Genomic DNA, 20,725 nt, shown 5'->3' on the forward strand with positions numbered 1-20,725 from the left:
TCAGTACAGGAAAATTATAATACTATATTGAGAGAAGAGGGTGAATGAAGAAACTTCACCAGCATTCACTTATATAAGAAAAATACTCTCTAGGTTCTAAACCATCGTTTAAAAATGAACGTTTATTGTTTGTGTACGTATGCGCGTGCACACGTACACACACACAGGTCTGTATCTTCCACAAACGGTGCCATTATACACACTGCTCTGAACCTTGCTTTTTACACCTAACATATCTTCAAGATCTTCCCATATTAGTACAGAAAGGTCTTGTTATTTTTAGCAGATGCCTGGCATTCCCTAGCAATATTTTTAAGTTAGTAACTGTTAGTTCAAAATACAAACAATAGAACAATCTAAACAGAATAGAACCAATGTTTCATTTAGTTTGCACCTAGTTCCCAAAGCCCATCGTCAACTTTTGGACAGCCTGGGCCTCACTTGGGGACGAAAAAGGAGGAGAAAAGTCTAGGGATAATAGCAGTTTGGTTCTGGAGAACTTGGGGGCTGGTCTAGGATCATTCTTATTCCATTTATTTGGGGTTGTGCTGTACCAGGGTTTGGACCAGTCCATCAACTCCAATTCTGATAATTTCCAGGAAACCAAAGCCACAGACTAAAGGCCCTTCAGAATGCCCATGGGCCCACATCCTCCATATTCAAACTTCTGAAGAGGCACAGAAACAACGTACAGTACTTATCTTCAGATGAGGAAAGGATATCTCTGTTAGAAGCAAACTATCTGGTCCCACACTAGGTTTTTAAAATATGACTGGTTCAATCTAACACTACATGAGGCTTACTCAGCAGAATGGATAAAAAACAAATTTTGTCACATTATTTCACCACTGGCTTGACTTATTCTGTATTAATTTCATGAAAATGTTTTTCATATATTAGTCCACTAGCAATAGTATTACCTACTGGGTTACACTGACAAAGATCCCTTTTGAAAGTGCCTTAAAAAAAGGAATAAATAAAGTACATGGGGTGATGGATGTGTTAATTAACTCGACTGTGGTAATCATTTCACAATGTATATACGTATATATATACAGTTTTTTAATATGTATATATATATACATATATATATATACAGTTATTATTTGTTAACCACACCTCAATACAGCTGGAGAGAAAAAAGAAAAAGACAGAAAGAAAGAACATGTAGCAAAATCATTTCATACTTACGAAGTGCCTGACAGCAAAAATGGAGTGCGGACACCATCCACCACCACAATGTTCCTCAGATTGGGTTTGGCTAAGGTTCGCTTCGATTTCGCCTGGACAGCTTTAAGAGAAAGTTCAAAGAACAATTAACTAAAATATATGAAGTCAGGGATTTCCCTAGCAGTCCAATGGTTAAGATTTCACCTTCCAATGCAGGGGGTGTGGGTTGGATCCCTGTCAGGGAGCTACGATCTCACATACCTCGGGGACAAAAAAACCACAAAAACATAAAACAGAAGCAGTATTGTAACAAATTCGATAAACACTTTAAAAATGGTCCACATCAAAAAAATCTTAAAAAAAAAAAATATATGAAGTCAAATGACTTTTCACATTTTTTTTTTTTTGCGGTACGCGAGCCTCTCACTGCTGTGGCCTCTCCCGTCGCGGAGCACAGGCTCCGGACGCGCAGGCCCAGCGACCACGGCTCACGGGCCCAGCCGCTCCGTGGCATGTGGGATCCTCCCGGACCGGGACACGAACCCGTGTCCCCTGCATTGGCAGGCGGACTCCCAACCACTACGCCACCGGGGAAGCCCACTTTTTACATTTTTAAAGACAGACATTCTAAGAAGAATTATATCATTCAATGCCAAGTTGCATTTGTCATTTACCAAACCACTTCAACTAAAAAAAAAAAAAGATTAAGAAATTAACTAGCATTTACAAATTTCCAAAAAATATTTAAATACAGAGATTATACCTAATGATAAGGTTGTTTATGCCATTAACAAATTGTTTTTTGGGTTTTTTTTAATCAAATGTTTGACAATCTATTCCACTGAAAGCAACCAATTAAGCCTGCCCCTAATATTAGAAGTTACAATGACTGATATCGTTTAGTCTTCATATAGCTTAATATTCTTGCTTTTCTATGTAGAAATAAAGGCATTTGGTTGGTGACTACTGCCATTCTATAAAAACCCAGAATGCTTCCTGAATTCTGGCTCAATTTGTCTAGTTATTTTCTAACATCAAAAGAGCAACCTTGGGGCTTCCCTGGTGGCGCAGTGGTTAGGAATTCGCCTGCCAATGCAGGGGACATGGGTTCAAGCCCTGGCCCGGGAAGATCCCACATGCCGCGAAGCAACTAAGCCCGTGCACCACAACTACTGAGCCCACACGCCTACAGCCCGCGAGCCGCAACTACTGAAGCCCGTGCTCTGCAATAAGAAGCCTGTGCACCGCAACAAAGAGTAGCCCCCGCTCGCCACAACTAGAGAAAGCCCGTGCGCAGCAACAAAGACCCAACGCAGCCAAAAATAAATATATAAAATAAATTTTAAAAAAAGAGAGCAACCTTTCTCTAATGTTTTAATTAAAAAATAAAACATGAACATATCCCGGTGGTTAAAAGAAGAGAAAGATAAACATAACTAAAATATGGAGAGTAAAACTAAAGTTCCCTCTTTATGTCCTCTGCTGCCATGTAATTGCCTTCCCAGAGGTAGATACTGCTAATTTGGTGTATATACTTTACCACTTTTTTTCTTTTTATGCATGTACATGCACACACTTGTGTATTATGTTTACTTTTCTGACTTAACAATATAGCTGGAAGATCTCTGTGTTTGTGTATCTACATGTGTCTCATTCTTTTCTTATTGCCGTTAATGCTGAAATTCATCTCCTATCACCATTCCTTCATTACCAGAGATAGAGAAAAATCCTAAAGAATTGGTAATAAAATTTTAACAATCACCTTACCACACCCACTTATGTCATAGAGAGCTACTTATGATAAATATCGACAACCAACTTTAAGAAAATAGTAGTGAAAGCTAAGAGTCATGATAAAATGGGGTACAAAGATTCTCCTCGCAGCTCTAATTGGTTGGTGAAGGAAATACAGGCACGTGGAGATTATCAAGGAGACTGTAGAAAAAACAAGCCTGTAGTGCTAATGGCCAAAATAAAGGCAGTATCATTGTGAATGGAAAGGAAGGGACCAATACAAGAGATTTTATAAAGGAAGACTATGTATTTTGGTGACCAATCAGATATGGAAAGAAAGGAAAACAGGATTATAAAGGAAGCTTAGAGACTAAGAAAACCTAGTTATTCTACACAGAGTAAGAACTGGTTTTGGAAGAAAAGTGACCTCAATTTTGAACATGCTAACTTTGAGGTGATGGAGAGACACCCAGGTGGATATGTACATTTGACAGAGAGCTAGAAATGCAAAACTAAAGCTCCAAAGAGAAGTGAGGTGTAGCTGGGAGAGCCATGACATATATGCATTTTAGAATACAGAAGAGGCAGATGCCCCCTTGGTCTTGCCTGCCACTCCCTTACGTTGTACTCAATAAATCTCGCTTTCTACCCTCACTTCTGGCTTGGTAAATTCTTTCACCACCCATGTTGCCAGTCCCATTGCCACACTCTGTGGGCATTTTGATGGCCAGTACAGGGACCAGACCGCTCTCTCCTCTCTCTGCCTTTTCTGATCCGTCTTCCAACAGGTAGCGATCGGCCTGCTGACTCAGGGCAAATGGCCACGTCTGCTCCTTGGTGGGACCCAAAGGCCTCCAGGACGAGACTCCAACTTGCTCTCGCCCTAAGGGGTACATTCTGGAAATGGTCTTTTCTCCTCTTCAACACTGCCGATGGTCTGAGGTCCCTGGAGACCGGGGGACTGCGTATCCTGGCCAAGGCAACTCTTCAGCGGACCTAAAACCCAGTCCCATACCGACCAACCGTCCCTGCCTAATCGGGTGGCAATGTCCTTTGGCCCTAGCCTTGGTACTCCTCACTTCCAACGCCTGGTGCAGTCGGCAGCAGCGGCTTGGCGAATCCAGGCATGCTGTGAGATTCCCCTTCTCTTTCCATCCTCCCTTGAGGACCGTCCATCCTGATCCACCAACATTTCCAGGTACTTCAAGTGAGTCACTAAAAAAACGATTTCATTCCATCAAGCTACAAATGGTGACAAGACAAGGATTCCAACCACTAGAATCAATATAGTTGACTACTCTTGAACAGGCCTCCCCAAATTTCTATTCACACACTATCCCACAGCCCCAGAGCTGATCAGCAAAGCCAACTGGGACCCCACATCGCCCCTTCTCAGCAGAAGTAGCATGAGATGATATTGTCACCCAGATGTCAGTGATTTGACTTTGCTGATCTGTTGGGGGGAAATGTGGAGCTTAACAATACAACAGCCATCTTAGGCTGGGGAGGTCCTTTCAAGATAAGACAATCACACCCTCCCCCAATGGAAATTACCAACGGTCGCAAGCAGTTGGTATACCAGGAAGATTGAGCTATGACATACGTAGCCCTAACCACCATAAGGGTAGAACATTAATCCAAGCGTGACCAAAAGGGACCAAAATGAAGCCCAGTTTCTCTTCCCCCAGGGAAGACCCCCTCTTGGTCTCGCCCGCTGCTCCCTTGCAGTGTACTCAATAAATCTCGCTTTCTACCCTCAAAAAAAAAAACAAAAAACAAACAAACAAAAAAAACAGAAGAAAAGTAGAGACATATTTTGCAGTGCCTGCTCACCCATAGCCCCCTCTAAATGGAGCTGCCCTGCTTAGAGTCCCTGCAAAGGGGCAATCATAGACGTCATGTCCCTAAGCCCACACCCAAAGCTGGTTAGATTCAGGGTGGGTACTACCTGACTACCTGAAGTCAATCCATAGAGTGGCCAACCAGTAACCCACGTCATCTACCTACAAGTGATAAGCTGCATCTGATTCTCTCTCACAGGAATCTAAGCAAAGCATGGAGAAAAATACCAATTAGTTGAAGCTGAAAAAATGCCATGAGGAAGAACCAGGGTGATAATAAACTGAAATTATTTTTAAGTCAGAGTTATGGGGCAGCAAAAACCCTGAGCGAGCAAAGAAGCCAGCAAGAGGAGTGAAGAAGAATATATATAAAGAGAAGCAGGAAGGCCAGGAAAGTGACACACCATGTGGCCATGACTGAGACAAAGTGGCTGCCCCTAGAGCTGCTTGGTTCCTAATACCTCCCTAGCTGTAGTACTCAAGCCCTCTTCTCCCTAACTTGAGTGGGCCCCTTACTCACAATAAAAGACACTTGGTTTTGTGATCTCCCCACATTTAGAGGGCAGAGAGAAAATGTGGCACAGAGGGTAAACTTGAGAGGTGGTAGGAGACTGAGGAGAAAACAGTACATGAAAGCAAAGGCAGGAGAGTATCAAGGAGCAGAGGATGGTCAAATATTTCAACACTCAAGGAGAATGAGGACTGAAAAAAGGCCGCTAAGTCTGAAGATCTGCAGATTACTTGTCACTGACCTTGGAGAGAATAAAGTGATGAGAGGAAAAGTCAGATGACATACCATCATATCATTCCACTTTTTAAGAACTGACCGCATGTTCCTTTTACACACTTTCAGATAAAATTCAAATTCCTAACTCTTCCAACAAATTCCTTGCTTTACCTGGTTCCAACTGAATGATCCAAAAACGTTCTCCACCACTTCTCAACATGTAGCAAGATGAGCAAGCGCCCAGTGCCTCACAGCCTTGACTTCATTGCACACCCCTTGCCTTCATTCATATACCCTCCCATCTGAGTGGCTCCTTTCTGTCCATCTAATCCTTACCTACCCTTAAGGCCTAGTTCACATTCCACCTCCTAAATAAAGCCTTCCCTGATAACTACAGCCACCTGTAGTTCCTGCCTCTTAACTTCTAGGGCAACCTATGGGGCAAAAATTGGCCAAACAATTTAGCATATTATAAAGTAATTAAAGTAATACTGGAAGTCACATTTAAAAATAATATTCATTATATATTGAACAGTCACCCAAAGGACTCTAATTCTGTTTCATGTGCACACTGGCTCCTAATCACATCAGAATTTTCTCAAAGGCTCTTTTTTATATATTCCACAGTGCTATGCGCACTCAGTAGCAATGTAGTGTAAGAATCTGAATAGGGGGTTAAAATATCTGGGTGCTAGTCCCTGCTCTGCCAAAAATTTCTTATTTGCAAATATGGGAGCTAGATTAGATGACCTCAAGCACTCCTCCCAACTCCAAACCTAGTATTCTATGGCTGACATATACATTCTGTATTTCACATACATAATTAAAATCAAAGCAGAGGGCTTCCCTGGTGGCGCAGTGGTTAAGAATCCGCCTGCCAATGGAGGGGACACAGGTTCGATTCCTAGCCCAGGAAGATTCCACATGCCACGGAGGAACTAAGCCCATGTGCCACAACTACTGGGCCTGTGCTTAGAGCCCGTGAGCCACAACTACTGAGCCCGCATTCCACAACTACTGAAGCCCATGTGCCTAGAGCCTGTGCTCCGCAACGAGAAGCCACCAGAATGAGAAGCCTGCGCGCCGCAATGAAGAGTAGCCCCCCCCCGCCGCATCCAGAGAAAAGCCCACGCGCAGCAACGAAGACCCAATGCAGCCAAAAAAAAAAAAAAAAAAAAAATCAGGGCTTCCGTGGTGGCACAGTGATTAAGAATCCACCCGTCAATGCAGGGTACACGGGTTCAAGCCCTGGTCCAGGAAGATCCCACATGCCGCGGAGCAACTAAGCCTGTGTGCCACAACTACTGAGCCTGCACTCTAGAGCCCACAAGCCACAACTACTGAGCCCACGTGCCACAATTACTGAAGCCTGTGTGCCTAGAGCCCGTGCTCCGCAACGAGAAGCCACTGCAATGAGAAGCCCACGCACCACAACGAAGAGTAGTCCCTGCTCACCGCAACTAGAGAAAGCCCGCGCACAGTAACGAAGATCCAACGCAGCCAAAAATAAATAAATAAATAAATAAACAAAAAAACCTTTCATTTAAAAAAAAATCAATCAAAGCAGAGAGATGACATGCCATATAGTATACCACTGTTTTATATATATGTATGTCTGTGGATATAGATATATAGATAAACAGATGGTCCTTGACTTTCTATGGTTCAACTTATGAATTTTTAACTTTAGGATGGTGCAAAAGCAATACACATTCAGTAGAAACCATACTTTGAATTCTGAATTTTCATTTTTTTCCCAGGCTAGCAGTAAGTGGTATGATACTCTCTCATGATGCTGGGCAGCAGTGAGCCATAGCGCCCAGTCAGTCACACAATCACAGGGGTAAACGACCAATACACTTACAACCATTCTATACTCATACAACCATTCTGTTTTTCACTTTCAGTACAATATGCAATAAATTACATGACATTCAATACTTTATTATAAAATAGGCCTGTGTTAGATGATTTTGCCCAACGTGTTCTGAGCCACGTTTAAGGTAGGCTAGGCTAGGCTATGATGTTTGGTAGATTAGATGTACTAAATGCATTTCTGACTTACAATATATTCTTTTTTTTTTTTAACAAACTTATTCATTTATTTATTTATTTTTGGCTGCATTGGGTCTTCATTGCTGAGCATGGGCGTTTCTCTAGTTGTGACAAGTGGGGGCTACTCTTTGTTGTGGTGCGCAGGCTTCTCATTGCAGTGGCTTCTCTTGTTGCAGAGCACAGGTTCTAGGTGCATGGGCTTCAGTAGTTGTGGCACACGGGCTCAGCAGTTGTGGTTTGCGGGCTCTAGAGCACAGGCTCAGTAGTTGTGGCGCACAGGCTTAGTTGCTCCGCGGCAGGTGGGATCTTCCCGGACCAAGGACCAAACCCATGTCCCCTGCATTGGCAGGCGGATTCTTAACCACTGTGCCACCAGGGAAGTCCTAACTTACAATATTTTCAACTTATGATGGATTTGTCAGGATGTAACCCTATTGTAAGTCAAGGAAGATGCATAGTATATATAGCCATCAAATAAGTCAAAATTTCCATCAGACACATTTCCAGTCAACCTGATGACTGGAAACATCAATAAACCTGTACCCCTCTATTCTAATTCCTTCATCCTAACAGCACCGTCAAGCATATTCACATGCAATTCACATGCAATCCAAGAGGAATTAGTTACAAAATTACTGCCACCTAAAACCTGTTCAGCATGGGTACATTCCCACTCCCTCCCCTCAAATCAGCTGGTTACATTCCTTTGTCTTATCATGTGCCCTCTTGCACCACTATCACCATCAACGTTAACAGAAATCGCTAGGACAGTGTTAGACACCAGGGACTCTAAAAGGCTTAAGTCTCAGAAGGGCTCACAACATAGTTGGGGAGACAGAAACACAAAACACTTTAAGAGCAATATGAAATAGAATACTCTATGTGCCACAAAAATGCCTTCCCTCTGTTGGTATGCAATGTGACCTTCTTCTGGTTGGCAAAGAATCAGATCTATCTGTCTGACTGCAAAGTCCTGGGTGAACATTAGAATTAGGGAAAAGGTGAAATGAGATAGAAAGGAATTATTCTTTGTGAGCCTACACAAATCTATATTCTAATTAGAATTTAGAGGCCACAGAAAATATATTTGTTACATGGCAACGTGAAACTTTTCTAGGTGAGATTAGGCAACAGACCCCTGGTAATATACTTAAGTAAAACAATATAAAAATTTCATCTTGTACATATATATATATATATATATATATATATATTTTTTTTTTGGCCGAGCCACGTGATATGCGGGATCTTAATTCCCCAACCAGAGATCGAACCCATACCCCCTGCAGTGGAAGCACAGAGTCCTAACCACTGGACCTCCAGGGAATTCCTACCTTGTACTTATATTGAGTTTATAGTTTTCAAAGTGCTATGAAATATCTTCATAACTACTTGAGGTTAACAAGACTAAAATTATTATTCTTTTTTAGATAAAGAAACTAAAGCACAGGGAAGTAAAGTGATCGGTTCAAGGCCAAACTGCCCAGAAAGAAGTAGAACTGGAACAGAGCAGAGGTCTTCTGAATCCTAGTAAGACGCTTTTTCTATTAAGCTATTATTCAAGTAGAAACACCATAATAAAACCAAAATCAGAAGTCATAGTCAATACAGGACCCAGGCAAGGAGAACCTGTCTGGGGATTTTTAGCACTGGACAGTGGAGATACATACCTACAGTAGGTTCTGCAAAAGTATGTATTCAACAGTGAAGAAGTCTTTACCAAGGGTCTAAAAGACCATATAAAATCAACAAATTTCCTTCCTTTTTCATTTCATACTGACTGAACAACCTTCTGTTATTAACTGGTTCCACAGTCACACCTATTTCATGCACACATCCTCTTGCACATGGACTAAGAGGATATTCATTAACAGAGAAGCCTGTCACTGAAAGTTTGAAAAGTTACCTTTTGGCTCCACAGCAGTCTCCAGAGTGTTTTTACGCTAATCATCTCTAGGACTGACAGCCAGTAGCTGATTAAACTGACCAGTAAGGTTCATGGAACCTGCGTGACTCCATCAGGCTCCATATCCCAGAAAGCAGCCTCCTGTCAACATCCTCGAGCCCACCCTACACCATGTACTGTTGTTACTGATTGGTCCTATATTGTTTTAATTTAAAGGCAACAGTGATGTTCATGTTGCTCAACAGAAGGGAGAGTTAGCAAACTAGTTTTGGTTTTTATTCAAAATTCACAAATTTAGATTCTAGAATCTAACTTCTAAATCAGACTTTTTTTTTCTTTCTTTCTTTCTTTTTTTTTTTTTTTTTTTTTTTACAAATTACTGTACCTGCGGCAGCTCGTAACTGGGAGGAACAGCTCAGAGGTCTCATAGCTGGAAGACAAAATAAAGTGTTTACAAAAAGCAGTACAATTCCATGTCTGTGCAAGATGCTTACACAACCAAATCTAATCTTAAAAAGAAAGAAATGAAACTTACAAAATCTGAGGGTCCATTGTGATGTACTGGGAAGATATTTTAAAGTGTAAGTCAAGAGGGAAGTCATTCTTAAATCTAAAAAGAGAAGAACAAAAAGACTTTCTGGGTTATTTGAACAATTTGTAGCTTAGAGTGTAGTCTATGATCTCTGATATCTCATCCATGACTACTATAAAATACTTTAAAATTTACTCTATTACCAACTACCCTTCCTCTAATAATATAATAGCTACACTGACATAGTATACAAACCACTAATCTAAGCAGTAACCCATCTAATCCTCACAAGGACCTATGAAGTACGCATGATTATTACACCCTTCGTAAGAGATGAGAAACGGAGGCATACAGGGATTGAAAGACTAGTAAGAGGCAGAGCTGTGATTTGAAGCCAGATAGTCTAGCTCCAGAGTTTACGCTTTTCTCTAGGGCCAAAGGAGTAGAGCCTGCTGGACATGATCATGAAGCTACCAATGTGAACTTCCTGATTTTGATGGTTGTATTGTGATTATGCAGAATGCCTTATGGAATGTTTGTATTTGAAGGGGATACACACTAAAGTATTCAGAGATAGTGCAGTATCACATCTTAACTGCTGTAAGAAAAAGAAGTTCATACACTGCACTTGCTACTTTTTTATAAGCTTGATATTATTTCAAAATAATAAAAATATAAACCCCTCTATGTTAAAATATATAAAATATATTAAATACTTCCCTAAATTCCCAAAAATGAGTTCCTACAAATCAGTAAGAAAAAAATTGGCAAAGGATATGAACAAACCGTTCACAGAAACAGAAATATCAATACAAATGGCTCTTAGATACATGAAAAGATGTTCAATCTCATTCATAAGGGAAATACAAATTAAAACGGCACCAAGGTATAATATTTGACTTAAGGGCTGGTATTCATCATGTGGGAGCCTGCACACACAGGCTCTCTCATACACTGCTGCTGAGGGTGTAAACTGATGGCACCTCCACAGGTGCATCACTATGGAGGGCAATTTGGCAATTATTGTAACTGTCAAAAAACTGCAACTGCACCTAACTTTTGATCAGTAATTCCCACTTCCCTGAATTCTTATTTACATAGTTGGTCTGTGTAACAAAAGAATACATCAGCAATGATGAGATGTCACTTTCGAGATTAGGCTGTTAAGAGATCCTGCAGCTCCCGTCTTGGTCCGTCTCTCAGATCACTCGGTCTAGGGGAAGCCAGCTGGCACCTCAGGAGCAGCCCGATGAAGAGGCTCTGGTGATGAGGAACTGACACCTCCTGCCAACAGCCATGTGACTGAGCTTGGAAGTGAATCCTCTAGCGCAGACAAGCTTTCAGATGACTATAGCCCTCGCCAGCATTCTGACTGCAACCTCATGAGAAAGTCAAAGTCAGAACGACCCAGCTAATTTGCCCCCAAATTCCTGACCGTCAGAAACTGTATGAGATAATCAATTTTTATTGTTTTAAGCTGCTAAATTTTGGACTAATTTGTTACACAGCAACAGCCAATATAAAAGCCTTGTTTAACTTTTCTTAGGTCATCATTGACTAAAAACAGATGCCCTGTGGCTTCCAAAAAGAAAAAAAAACCACATTTACCAAATATATGGATTGGAAAGAGATGGAGGAGTCCAACCTCTAGGCTTACCAGCCTAGGTATACTCAAGGGACTCTGGCCCTGGAGACACAAATTGGCCCATGAGATGGGCACCACTTTTCCAGAAGCTACATTTGATGCCACTTGAGTCTGGAATATAAATCCCCATAAGTAAAGTTCCTCTTGAAATAAAATTCATGAAACTAGTCAAGAAAATATTGATTGAAAAAAAGGGGGACCTTGCTCTAACAGATATCAAAACTTTCTATAAAGTACCAGTAATTAAACAGTTCAATTCTGGCACAGTAATAAATGAAACTAATCAACAGAACAGGATGTAGCAAGTTCAGAAGCATACTCATGTGTATGAGCATTTAGTATGTAATAAAGATAACATTTCAAATAAGTGGGAGAAAGGTGAATTACTCAATAGATTTGTTGGGAAAATGGCTAACCATTTGAAAAAAAATTAGATCCATAGCTCACACTATAAGTACAAATTACAGATGCATTAATCTAAATATATATTTTTCTAGCTTACTACAAGAATATATCAGAGAATATTTTTATAATCTTGGGGAAAGGCTTCCAACATATGGTATAAAACCTAGAGGCCATAATGGAAAAGAATAACTAAAAGAACTGATTAAAGAAGCATTTAAAATATCTACATAGCAAAAGACACTAAAATAAAGTTAAAAGGCAAACAATAGATTCAGAGAAAGTATTTGTAACATGGAAAACAAAGGGCTAAATCCCATACTCCATAAAGAACTTCTACAAATTACAGGAAAAAGAGAAGCAATCTATAATGGAATCTGTGGTTTTCACCCCAATATCCATTTCACACCATTATGTAGTTGCCACATGTGGTTTACATGGGACTGAATCCAGCTCAACTCCAGGGTTTAAACCAATCAGAATAATCTCATTCTCTTTGGTTCAGGCAACCAAGGCCTAAAATAATCGTGCATGGTATTGCCTTGACCACTGGTATCGATTTAGGGATGGTCTTAGTCAGTCTGACATTCAAGTCTTCTGCCTGGAATTCTGGAACATACTCTTTCCTTCTGAGGCTTGGCATGGCTAGAGCAGTTTGCAAACATGATAAAAGCTAGTGTAAGGGTAGAGCTGGTCTCAAAGGAGGACAGAGCTGAAAATTCAGAAAAAAGAAACTAGAGCCCTGATTGAATCGTATCTGAAACCCACCCTCCCACTGTGCTTTTCCGTTCTGTGAGTCAACAAATCCCCTTTATTAAGCCAATTTAAGTTTAATTTTCTGTTATTTGCAGCTGGAAGGCTCCTTCCTGAAACATGACCAAAAGGAAAAATGAGCAATTCACAGAAGAAAAAAAATGTCAAATAAATAAAAATTTAAATGTTCAACCTCACTAACAATAAAATTTTTTTTTAATTAAAACAAGGTCATTTTGGGGTTATTAAGTGGCAAAAATTAAAAATATGGTTAGCACACAATTCTTGTGAGAATGGATTTATTTAAGCACTTCCATATACAGTTGATAAAAGTATAATTGGTAAGGCCTTTTTGGGAGGCAATTTTTATTTCTCTCTCAGATTCTGAATTGTGAATTTCTGAGCCTAGTAATTCTTCTTATTGGTCTTTAAGCAACAGAAATATTCAAGTTGTGTATGTAGCAATCATAGATCTCTAGCCAATAGAAATACTCAAGATGTAGATGCATACAGGAGGAAATGGTTAAATAAATTATAATATTACAAACATACCATGGAATACTGTTCAGCAGTTTGTAAAGAAAAATGAAACATAATGACATACATGTATATAATGACATGCAAAGATGTCCACAACATATATTAAATGAAAAAGCAGACTGCAGAATAATATATATATAGTAAGACTCCATTTTATGACAGAAAGAGACGAAAATCCATAAAGCTGAATCTATATATGGAAGAGATAAAGAGGGACTGTCATTTTATATTCTTCTGTCTTCTTAAAATTTTTTTTACAATGAGCATCTTATTTTTAATGTACAGTATAATTCTAGTTTTATAGAAAATCTGCATATACTAGTATCTTGATAGATAGATGAAAACATACAAATGCATTTAAAAAGTCCAGAAAAATACAAAGCAAATGTTAACAGTAGTTATCTTTGGGTGGTGGAGTTATTGGTATAGTTATTTTCTTTAGACTTCCTGAAGTTTCTGGGAAAAAAATTAAATAGAATATACATCCCATCAAAAATTAATAAAAAGTAGAGACAGATTTCAAAAGAAAGAAGGACTAAGCAATATATGACCTAGTTATTGTCATCCGCTTTAAGCTTTAGGAAATACATTTTGACTCAAGGATTTGGGGAGCCTGGGTAGGCTTGAGTAGGGTGTGCAACTATAGAAAGATGCATGAAGTTGCAGGAACCTAGGAGCAAGTAACATGAAGAAGGGGCTAAACAAGTAATGAAAGCAAGATGGAGTGGCTCTAACAGCTCATTATTACAGTGTCATTAAGACACAGTCCACAATATCCTTAATAGCACAAACACTAAAGGCAAACCGCCCAATCCAAATCCTGGCTGTACCCTAGCTGTATGACCTTAAGCAAGCTACTTAATTTGCAAAAAGGATTCTTGATGACCTCCAAAGGCCATTTTCTTTCTCTGTTTTAGGAGTAAGATGTAGATAATTCATCTGTAAGATGCACCTGTAAACTGTAGATAATTAAAGTACCTACTTCATAGGTTGTTGTGAGGTGTGTGTATATGTGTATATATATATATATATATATATATATATATATGGCACTTAGAACAGTGCCTGATACATAGTAAGGGTTATACATGTGTTTGCTATTAATTTTAGTGGGTGATGGTATAAATGTATTTAGTTACCCTTTATGTAAGACACAGTGAGAAGCATAACATTTCTGCCCTTGATGGAGCTTATGATTTTGCTCAGAATACAGGAAACAAAAAAATCAAGAGCCAAAAGCGTGACCTAAATCAGGGGATGGCAAACTTCAACCCATGGGTCTCTAGCTAACAACAGATTTTACATTTTTAAAAAGTTGTAGAGCAAAACAAAACAAGGAATATGTGACGGAGATCAATGTGGGTTGTGAAACCTAAACTCTTCACTATCTGGCCCTTTACAGAAAAAGTTTGCCACTCTTGATCTAAACAGTAAGTGCTACACCGAATTAGATGCAGAAAGAGCATTATGTGGGCAGGAGGCAAGCTTTGAACTGTAAAAACCTTATGAGATGGAGGGCCTTTGGAGGTCATAAAGAATCCTTTCTGCAAATTAAGAGATCACTGCTCATGCAGTTTCTGCTTAAGGTGTTCACAGTGATGGGGGATTCACTATTTGACTTGAACTTTAAACAGAAACCTCTCTTCTTTCTTTCCATACTCCTCAATTCAGTCTCAACTTCCCTGCCATTTACCCCTGCCTCTTCCTGCTCCCTCTCCTGCGGAACAGTCAATCCGGTGAACAGTGAGACTTAAATTTATGGCCGAATCCTGACTCTGCCACCTACCAGAAAATTTACATAATCTCCGAGCCTCCCAAACTTCATCTACAAAATGTAAATAACAATTTTGGGATCGTGAAGATTAAATGAGAGGATGGTGAAAGGGCCTAGAGGGCCCTCAACATTACTTTTTGTAGTCAATCACTTGATTCCAGGACTCAAGCCTATCTTTCCAGCACAAAAACAGCTTTCAGGCAATGCAGAGCTCTTGACTAGAAGTTAACAGACCTCTAGGCCTATTTCTACCACCTGCGGCCATGGGTAAACTCATTCACCCTGATTCATGGGCTTCACCGATAAAGTGAAGGGGATGATGAATGACCGGATGATCTCCGGGTCCCCTCCGGATTAGAAAATAATCTTGAGCCCTGGATCTCGGAGCGGGACACAGGCATGTCTCAGCTCCTCCCACATTCGAGTCCCGAAAAAGCTACACGACCGAGACCCACCCTCGGTAACATAAAAGGGGTAAACCCCGGGCCTTGTACCGAATCTCTATTGCCGCCGGCCTGGCTCCAGGCAAAGCAGGTGAAACAACAACACTGGAACACAGGCCAGCGCTTTAAACCGACACAAACACAAGCCAACAGTTCGTTAACATGCGATGATAAATTAAAAGACACAGGCGACACCGCTGCTCTGAGCTACAAACCGAAGGCTAGGCCAAATTACTGCCCAAATTGCACTGGTACGGGAGAGCCCCATTGAGAAGCTTCCTTCCGCTCCCTCGAACTCCACAGCCCCAGGGAGAGGAGGAGGCCGCGGGCGTAGTAGGTGGGAAAGGAAGTGCAGAACTCGCCGGGGAAAGGCCAGGCGGAAAGCCGAGGGCACGCGCCGTCTCACCTTAGCTCGCGTGGGCTCAGACTCCAGCTGCCAGCAAGGTTTGGATCCGAGCGACGGGCCCCGACTGGATCAAGGGGCGGGCCCTGCCGAGAAAGGACCCTTCAACCTTCCCACCGGCTCCGCGGGCTTCGCAGGCCTTCCGGGCTGCCCTCCGGCTGCCTGACTGGAAAATCCGGAACGCTGTCCCTCTCTTCCCTGACCTTCCTTCCTCCCCGCGGAGAAGGTGTCCTTTCCGCCCGGTTAGCCAGAAGCAAAGGGCGAGGTTAAGGAACCGGCGGCAGCTCGCCATAGCGGTTTTAGTCAGGCAGTACATCGGGCACCTGGCCAGAGCCAGACTACGGAAAGAAAAGTCCTCTGCTTGGCTCCCCCGACTTGAAGCGCCTTCCACTTTCGTCCTCTTCTGCTCAAGATGGTGGCTTCCCGGGCAGTTGGCAGCCTCAGCCGCTTCACTGCCTCCAGGATGCTCCGTTGCCCAGGTGAGGCCTGGTTGAGGGCGCCCAACAGCCCCGGGCAGAACTGCTACGGAGACCCGAGCTTCCCCGGAGCCTCGTCTCCCCATCGCTGCCACCTCCCTGCCCCGGCCCAGGGTCGCAGCCCTGGATAAGGGGGAGGGATGCTGCTCTGGGATCTGGTCTCTTGTTCCCTGGCGCAGGGACTGACATTTCCTCTCTCATGAGTCCTGCAGCGATTTCGGGCTCCATAAGCCCTAACGTTTCTGAGCCCTGTCCACCCGGTCTGGCACTTTCCGCTGGTCTCCTCATTTCATTTAATGATGGCCTTGAGCCTGTTCCTACGAGATTGGGAGGACTAGGAGGACTAGGACAGTCCAGTCTGTCACATCTTTGTGGCTCCATTGCACCTTGCCTGTAACAAGAGGCATCTTAAAACCTTGTGTGAAATTAACCAGCCTTGCAAATTACTGCCATTCCCTGCCCCTTTTCCCCAAAACCTTTTTTGTACCTATTACCACACTTCAATAGGAAGCTCAACTCTTGCAGTTCCAATAATCCCAGTATGAACGTATAATATATTGATTTTCAAGGGGTAGGTTCTGCAATTTGCTAGAAGAAGCATTTTTTTAAAATTACGCAGATACTCTCTTTCTTAAGGAGCAAGGTGTTAGATAATTTTACAACTATTTCTACCCTTGTTTCTGACGATACCCAGTTAGCTTGTATTAGCTATATTGTCTTTTTGTCTTCAAACTGGCGGTGAAAGTTAAAGTGGGTGACTGTGGAAAATCAAGCATTTTCCTTTCATCTCAAATCTTAAGGTGAAATGCGACTTTTTATTGCATGTTGTACTTAATATCGGTTACTTAATTAGAAATATAATTTATAATATGCCTTCCTCCTTCTGAACCCCCCGGGGTAATACCGCATGCTGTTTTTGGAGGAGTGCCTGGAATCTCCCTTTACTGTAAGGGACTAATTTCGAATGATTGAATCTCTTCTGCTTTCTTATTCCGACCAATGTTTTTAGTCTCCACAGGACTGCTTTGTGTGTGTGTGCGCGCGCATCAATCATAAGATTACAGAAAATTGAAATGCTGTGAAGACTGGGGAAAGGGATTAAGAAAAAAAGAATCACCCATTCCCTTACTACTCACATACCTACTGTTAGCATTTGGTCATGTGACCTGACAGTTTGTCTGTTTTCCACATTTTTGGTTTAACACTTTAAAAATATCAAATGTATATTTTTGAGCTTCCCCTCCATTGATTTTAAGGTGATGCAATTAAAAGCATTAAATTTGGAGTCTGACTTCTGGGTTTGAATCTAGCTCTGCCTTTTACCCTCTGGTGACCTTGGGCAAGTAATTTCTGTGTCTGTTTTCTCATTTGTGAAATGGGGAATAATACCACCTTGTGAGCTTTAAAGGAGTTATTTTAGGTGTAAAGCAGTTTTTCGTGGAGTAAGTGCTACTGTTAACGTTAATAAACGTTAGCTGTTATAACTCTTTCCTGCCCTGAAGAACTATGATTCTATTGATACAGATATGAGACTTTTTTAAAGTAATTTTTACATTTTACATGTGATAAAAGGTTACAAGCCTAGTTTTTCTATGTTTTTTTATAGAAATATATATACACACATGTGTGTATATATTTTGCATTGTGTTTTAATCTATAAGAAAATATGGCTTGGGGAAGGAGGGTTAAATTGGGAGTTTGGGATTGACATATACACACTACCATATATAAAATAGATAACTAATAAGAACCTACTGTATAGCACAGGGGAACTCTACTCAATACTCTGTAATGACCTATATGGGAATAGAATCTAAAAAAGAGTGGATATATGTATATGTATAACTGATTCACTTTGCTGTACAGCAGAAACTAACACAACATGGTAAATCAACTATACTCCAATAAAAATTAATTTTAAAAATTAAAAAATATAGCTTATTATAGCTATTGCTCCTTTTAGTAGCAATGTATAAATTTTGAAAAAAAGTCTAGAAAGTGAATTTAAAATTACCTGCACACCTGGATTGCCATTTAGACTCAACAGACTAACCCTAACCCTAACCCTAACCCTAACTGAAAGTCTATGCCAAGGCATTGCCAAACATTTAATGAGATTATGACGTTTAATGATGGATGATTAAAATCTCTTGATGCTGCTTTGTATTTCTTGAAGTTTTGACCCATTCCTGCCTGAGTGCTACAATTCTGAGTATGACTATCAAATGAAAATCACATCTTGACCAAAATATCTTGTTTATTTCCCACTCTTACTCTAAATTCAAATTCCTGATTACCTAAGTGGTAGAATAATTTCACAGGAAAAGAATTGGAGGCAAATACCTTAGTAGATGGCGTATATTTAAATTTGACTCTCACTTCCTTAATCCTGTCCCTTCCCCCGGTACTAAATATTGAGAAAAGCTGTTGATTGTTACAACAAAAGTAACACTTTCATATTTGAAATTTGTGTTAGCAGTAATCCAGCTCTCTGCACTGCTGTAGTCTTCGATCTTGTAGGTATCTTGTAGGTATCTTCTCGAGTTAAATTATTTAAATGATTACAAAGTAGGCCAGAGGTTTCTCTCTCTTTTGCTGGCACAGGAAATATAGGCTAAAGTTCACCCAGCTGCTCTACCGCAGGGGTCCCCAACCCCCGGGGCTGCAGGCGAGTGCCGCCTGAACCATCCCCCACCCCACACCCCCACCGGTCCGTAGAAAAATTGTCTTCCATGAAACCTGTCCCTGGGGCCCAGAAGGTTGGGGACCGCTGCTCTAAAGTAAGCTCTCCTAATTAGGAAGTGAGGAAGGCTGGATTCCAAAAGCAAAGCTACTGAGTACTTCAACTTGATTTAGTTGACTGTGGTTTGAAATTGTTTTCCAGACATGTTTGTACATTTGCTGGTTTTTTCTTTGTTTCTTGTCTCTATTGATTTAGAGGAGGTTTTGTGTATGTCTATATGGGGGGGGGAAAGGTAGGTTAGTGGATGAGAGTTTATGGTTTATAAGCTAATGAGCTCAAACCTGTTGTCTCAAATATTTGGTCTTCAGAATTACAACCCACGTCCAAGCCCCTTCACCTGCTCTGTTTTCTTTTTTCCTTAGGCACTTATCTTCTAACATACTTATTTTCATATTTATTTTTATTGTCTTTTATCTGTCTTTCCACCCCATCTTCTCCCACCCTGCATTCCTGATCAGTTCCTTCTCACTAATTCAGTTTACCCTGTTCTAGCTAGAATTGCCTATTATCTGGCTCCCCTCCCACAGAATTTCTACTTCATAGGGAAACTCCTTTCTATGCCAGGCCTGTTTTCACCTCCTCCACAAAGACAGGGATTTTTGTCTTTCTGTTCACTCTAGGCCACACTAGATTTTTGTTGGGGAATATAAATGACTATGAGATGATGTTGGAGGAGATTACAGTTTAGTTGGGGGAAACACCTGCTACAGATGCAACGATTAGAGGACAAAACAGTGAGTAATAAAGATAAAATTTGGGCAGGGAAGGCAAAGATCCTTGTAGACAGAATCTCAAGATAAGGCTTTGTGGAGCCATGATACAGATATAAAGAAGGAAGAGTCACAAATACAGATGACACAGATCTCAAATGATGGAAAAGCAAAGGGAAGTATATCGTTAGTGAAGTAGAGGCACTGGAGATTGAGGAGATGGCTGGTTTCTCTTATCTTAATTTACTTTGGTGTAGGACTTTGACTTATAGGTACTTTTATAATCATTACATCACTTTTACTCTATCTTTATAAGAACACTGAAATGCTCTGAGAGACTTGTACATGGTCATACAACTAGTAAATAATAAACTTGATGGTCGAACCCACGGCTTTGGACTCTCGGGTCCTTTGTCTTTGCACCATGAGGGCTGACTTGGATTGCTTAAAGAAAAACAAATGCAGACAGAACCAGCGATCACCCCACTCTGGTTCTGGTGCCATCTAGTTGTTTTTTTTTTAAATAGTATGTTGTTTTGCCTTTGAAAGCAGTATAAAGCTGCTTTTTCCTGTGCCTTCGCTTCCCCTCCTTTAAAGAACTGCCGGATAGAGAGAAACATGGAGCCTCTAAAGCCCCTCGATTTTATTTTTCATGACACTGGAAAGTCCATCTCTCCATAGAAATGCAAGAGGACCTGGCTGGAGAACATGCTTGAGATATATTTGGAATACATTTGGAACTAACATTATGGATCGCTTGTAGATTACTTCTTTCTTAGTGTATTTGTTTCCTATTGTGGCCCTAAATTTCCACAAGCTTAGTGTCTGAAACAATAGAAATTTATTATCTTACAGTTACGGATGTCAGAAA

General features: G+C 40.9%; 2 protein-coding genes across 3 annotated transcripts in view; one reads left to right on the plus strand and one right to left on the minus strand.

Annotated features, from left to right (window-relative positions):
- Positions 1 to 16,046, minus strand: part of HADHB (hydroxyacyl-CoA dehydrogenase trifunctional multienzyme complex subunit beta) — a 36,108-nt gene extending 20,062 nt beyond the window's left edge. Inside the window, exons 1-4 of one of the 2 annotated variants that reach the window (XM_060026973.1) lie at positions 15,929 to 16,045; positions 9,969 to 10,043; positions 9,819 to 9,863; positions 1,192 to 1,291 (exon numbers count right to left, since the gene is read on the minus strand). In XM_060026973.1, the coding sequence (XP_059882956.1) occupies positions 1,192 to 1,291; positions 9,819 to 9,863; positions 9,969 to 10,035 (212 nt within the window). In that variant the 5' untranslated portion in view covers positions 10,036 to 10,043; positions 15,929 to 16,045. Of the gene's footprint in view, positions 1 to 1,191; positions 1,292 to 9,818; positions 9,864 to 9,968; positions 10,044 to 15,928 lie in introns of both variants that reach the window. The other variant, XM_060026972.1, reaches the window with a different exon arrangement.
- A 174-nt stretch (positions 16,047 to 16,220) lies between these two features.
- Positions 16,221 to 20,725, plus strand: part of HADHA (hydroxyacyl-CoA dehydrogenase trifunctional multienzyme complex subunit alpha) — a 54,322-nt gene continuing 49,817 nt past the window's right edge. The window contains exon 1 of the mRNA XM_060026970.1: positions 16,221 to 16,404. Coding sequence (XP_059882953.1) covers positions 16,338 to 16,404 — 67 coding nt within the window. The 5' untranslated portion in view covers positions 16,221 to 16,337. The remainder of the gene's footprint in view (positions 16,405 to 20,725) is intronic.

The sequence above is a fragment of the Delphinus delphis genome, chromosome 12 (assembly GCF_949987515.2).
Source record: "Delphinus delphis chromosome 12, mDelDel1.2, whole genome shotgun sequence".
NCBI classification, from domain to species: Eukaryota; Metazoa; Chordata; class Mammalia; order Artiodactyla; family Delphinidae; genus Delphinus; species Delphinus delphis.